We start from the raw sequence: 3,614 nt of genomic DNA, 5'->3' as shown, positions 1-3,614 counted from the left end.
CGACTTTGATTTCTCGGATTGGAGAGATTGAACGGAGCAATTTTCTGGTGGGCTTCGACTTCACAGATCGGAGACGAACGGCAGTGAAAAGAGGGCTAGGGTTAAAAAAGAAGTAGAGAGGTGAAATATATACCACATATACAATTTAAGTTTCCTGACGTCAAAATCCCTTGGTAATTGAATTATAAATTAATAATTATTAAATATAATAACTTTAAGTTTTCCGACGGCAAAAATCCTAGGTAATTTATTTATAAAATAATTATTTTTAAAATATAATAGGTTTACCCACGGAATCGGCCGTTGGTAAATTAAACTGCCAAACTCCGTCACAGATACGTTGGAAATGACGTCGGTAAATTATCAACAATAGATCCCTTGGTAATCCATTGGTAAATGCCTACGGATATTGTATTCTCAGTAAATTCATTGGTAATTAGCGTGTTTTTTTGTAGTGTTAAATCTTTAAAGACGAGATTTTAAATGTATGTGAGTGGATTGTGGTAGTGGGCTAGCATCAATAATTATAGTACTCCATCCGTCCGCCATTAATTGTTACGCTTTGATTCGGCATCGATTTTAAGAAATGTAATAGAAAGTGAGTTGAAAAAGTTAGTGAATATGTGTCATACTTTTATGGAATATAATAAAATGCGAGTGAAAATGAGTTAGTGAAATATGAAGTTTACTACCAAAAGTAGTACATGTATTGGCGCACGGACCAAAAATGAAAATAGTGACAAATATCGACGGACTTACCTGAGTATAATATATCGGTTAAGAGTTAAGTCACATCCATAACTCATGCATGCATGAAAAACTAAGAGTGATGGATCATACATGCATAAAAAAAACTATCAACTTTCATTAGTTAAAATGGACTTATTAAATTTGAAGTATAACTACTCAGTTATTATCTCAATCCACTAATTATTTATCCCAATAATCACTATCATGAATCGTTAGCTAAGATATCTTCTACGATTTCAAAGTGGGCGACTAATTATAAGATTTTTTAGGTGTGGATTAGATGAATGATACAAACCAATACTATTTAAATAATGTTGCCACAGCAATATAAATTCAGAAGATAATAGTCTTGCAAGTCCAAACACACTAAACTACATTACAAAATGGCAAACAAGGTAGAAACCCTAGTTGCTAGCGCTGCAATCAAATGCCCAGCTGATAAATTCTACAATTTCTTCAAGTTCAACATGAGCGACATTGTCAAGATATTCCCGGCCGCCTTCACCGGAGTTGAGCTCGTCCAAGGAGAGGAGGGCGCCGTTGGCTCCATCAAGATCTGGCACTATATTGTTGGTATAAAATGTTCCACAATTTAAATCATATTTTTTGGTGGATATTATATAGTGTGATGCGTAGTAATATATTTATTTGATGACAGGAGCAATTCCAACAACTGCCAAGGTTTTGACAGAGGCAATAGATGATGCTGCAAAAATCATGACATTTTCGACTTTGGAAGGAGATCTTCTGCAAGTGTACAAGAGTTTTAAGGCGACTCTTAGTGTGAATGATGGTTTGGCAAAATGGAGCTTTGAGTATGAGAAAGCTACTATTCTTTCTCCTCCTCCTCAACTCTATGTTCCTCTTGTCGTTACTCTCTGCACTCTCGTCGATGCCTATCTTCTCATCAACTGAGTTGCGTTCGTTTTATCTTCGATTTGTAATCGTTTTATCTCCTATACTATCCTACTGTCTGGTTATGTGTGTTGATGCTACTCATGTTTGGAATTGATGTATTATGTGTATCACACCAGTTCGTGTGATCATATATATATTCAATACAAGTTTCCCTTTGTGTGATAATATGTATATTTGATATACTTTCTGCTTCATGTTTTTTAAAATAAGTATATTATAAGGATGTAATTTAATAATAATTCTGATTTAACTAATAATATCTACTCTCTCCATCCTTGAAAAATATAAACATTTGGTTCGGCATGAATTTTAATGTATAGTTGATAAAGTAAGAGAGAGGGAGATACAAAAGGTAGTGTAAATAGTGTTAATACTTAATAGTGTGCTCCACATCATTAGTAGTGTAGTGTAATAGTATAACTTGTAAAAATGATGTGTAAGGATAATGTGTTATTTAACTAATCTAAAATTAGAAAGTTCATATTTTTTAGGGATGGATGGAGTACTGATCATTAGATATATGATGGCCTAAAATAATGTTGTGTAACAAAAAGTGATTTGAACTATAAAATGAACAAGCAATATGAGAAGTTGTCGCTCCTAATACATTAGACATGAGATCGAAAATTTGAATTATCAAATCATTCTAATAGATTGAGACGTGGAAAATACTCTATGTTGCTAACATAAACACGTTAAAGAATGGGTTAACTTTGTGGGCAGCTAAATATACGGTTGTATTATATGCAAAATTAGTGTAAATACACAACATAGAACAATTACGTGAAGGTCATTGTTATTGTTAGGAGACACAAAGTTCATTATTAATTTGTTTTTAGTTCATTTAAAAAATATTCGTGTTATCGTTGATTCATCTCGTGATTGTCAAACATATTACACGGAAAATGTTAATGAACTAAAAACTTACTAATTATGAACTTCTTGTTATAACAATGGCCTACTCTGTTTTGGTTCAGCGTTCTGCATTTAAAATTAATTTTATTGTGATCAAACACTACCAAACATACATCCCAGGTTGATTTTTAACTAGAGCCACTATTATTCGTGTCGATTTATCAAGCTATGGTTTGAACAAGTTTAGATTGATAGTTGACCATGTACGCAATCAATCCATTACACCGTAAAAAGCAGAAAATACCCAAATTCGATTAAATATTGATAATTGCATTATACCGTAAAAAGCAGAAAATACCCAAATTTGATTAAATATTGATAATTGCATTATTACCGTAAAAAGTAGAAAATACCCAAATTCAATCAATTTAATGTTAAAATTTTTATTCTTTAGTTGGGCAGTTCTATATGTGGCTCAATCTTTTAAAGATCCACTTAAACAAATACTCCCTCCATCCCATAAAAATATGTACATTCCATTTTCTATGTGCACTTTCCATTTTCGTCCATCCCACAAAAATATGTGCATTCTATTTTTGGAAAGCTATATCAATTTAATAATGTAGGTCTCACTATCTGTTGTGAAATAAACACAGGCAATCACGAATATGAAAGAGAATTAACACAAGAAGTTGTTTACCCAGTTCGATACAATGTGTATCTACGTCTGGGGGCGATGCCAAGCTAGGGATTTCACTATATAATTTCAGGATGATTGAACAATGAGGGAGCACCTCTATTTATAAGTAACTAGAGAGCCCTAATTCTAGTCAAACTAGGAAACATATTCCATAAGGAAATATCTTTTAAGGAATAAAATCTATCACAAGGAAATATACTTCAAGGAAACAAATCCTAAACATGGTAGGAGATATTTTAGGCTCCATAATTAACAATCTCCCACTTGGAGACTAACAACTCCTAAACAACCATTTCCTCGTGATCTCATCCCTTCATCCGCTTAGCATCGCCTAACCTTCTCTTCAAGTTCCAAGGCCAATGAAGCTATGCATAGCTTCAATTTCTCTAAG

At 33.0% G+C, this 3,614-nt stretch overlaps 1 protein-coding gene across 1 annotated transcript; it reads left to right on the top strand.

Moving 5' to 3' along the window:
- Positions 1-1,133: 1,133 nt before the first annotated feature.
- LOC121788667 (MLP-like protein 43) lies at positions 1,134-1,833 on the top strand. Its single transcript, XM_042187292.1, has 2 exons — positions 1,134-1,323; positions 1,409-1,833. Exons 1-2 carry the CDS (start codon positions 1,134-1,136, stop codon positions 1,663-1,665), a joined length of 447 nt encoding a protein of 148 aa, XP_042043226.1. The 3' UTR covers positions 1,666-1,833.
- Positions 1,834-3,614: the final 1,781 nt, after the last annotated feature.

Source organism: Salvia splendens, unplaced genomic scaffold (genome assembly GCF_004379255.2).
Source record: "Salvia splendens isolate huo1 unplaced genomic scaffold, SspV2 ctg1115, whole genome shotgun sequence".
NCBI lineage: Eukaryota > Viridiplantae > Streptophyta > Magnoliopsida > Lamiales > Lamiaceae > Salvia > Salvia splendens.
The sequence above is the reverse complement of the archived record's forward strand: the minus strand, read 5'-3'. Positions and strand labels throughout refer to the sequence as shown.

Excerpts from the sequence above, each read along its gene's own strand:
- LOC121788667 (XM_042187292.1), top strand. The coding sequence starts at position 1,134 with ATGGCAAACAAGGTAGAAACCCTAGTTGCTAGCGCTGCAATCAAATGC. Across the intron at positions 1,324-1,408 it reads GATCTGGCACTATATTGTTG|GAGCAATTCCAACAACTGCC; the intron begins GTATAAAATGTT and ends ATTTGATGACAG.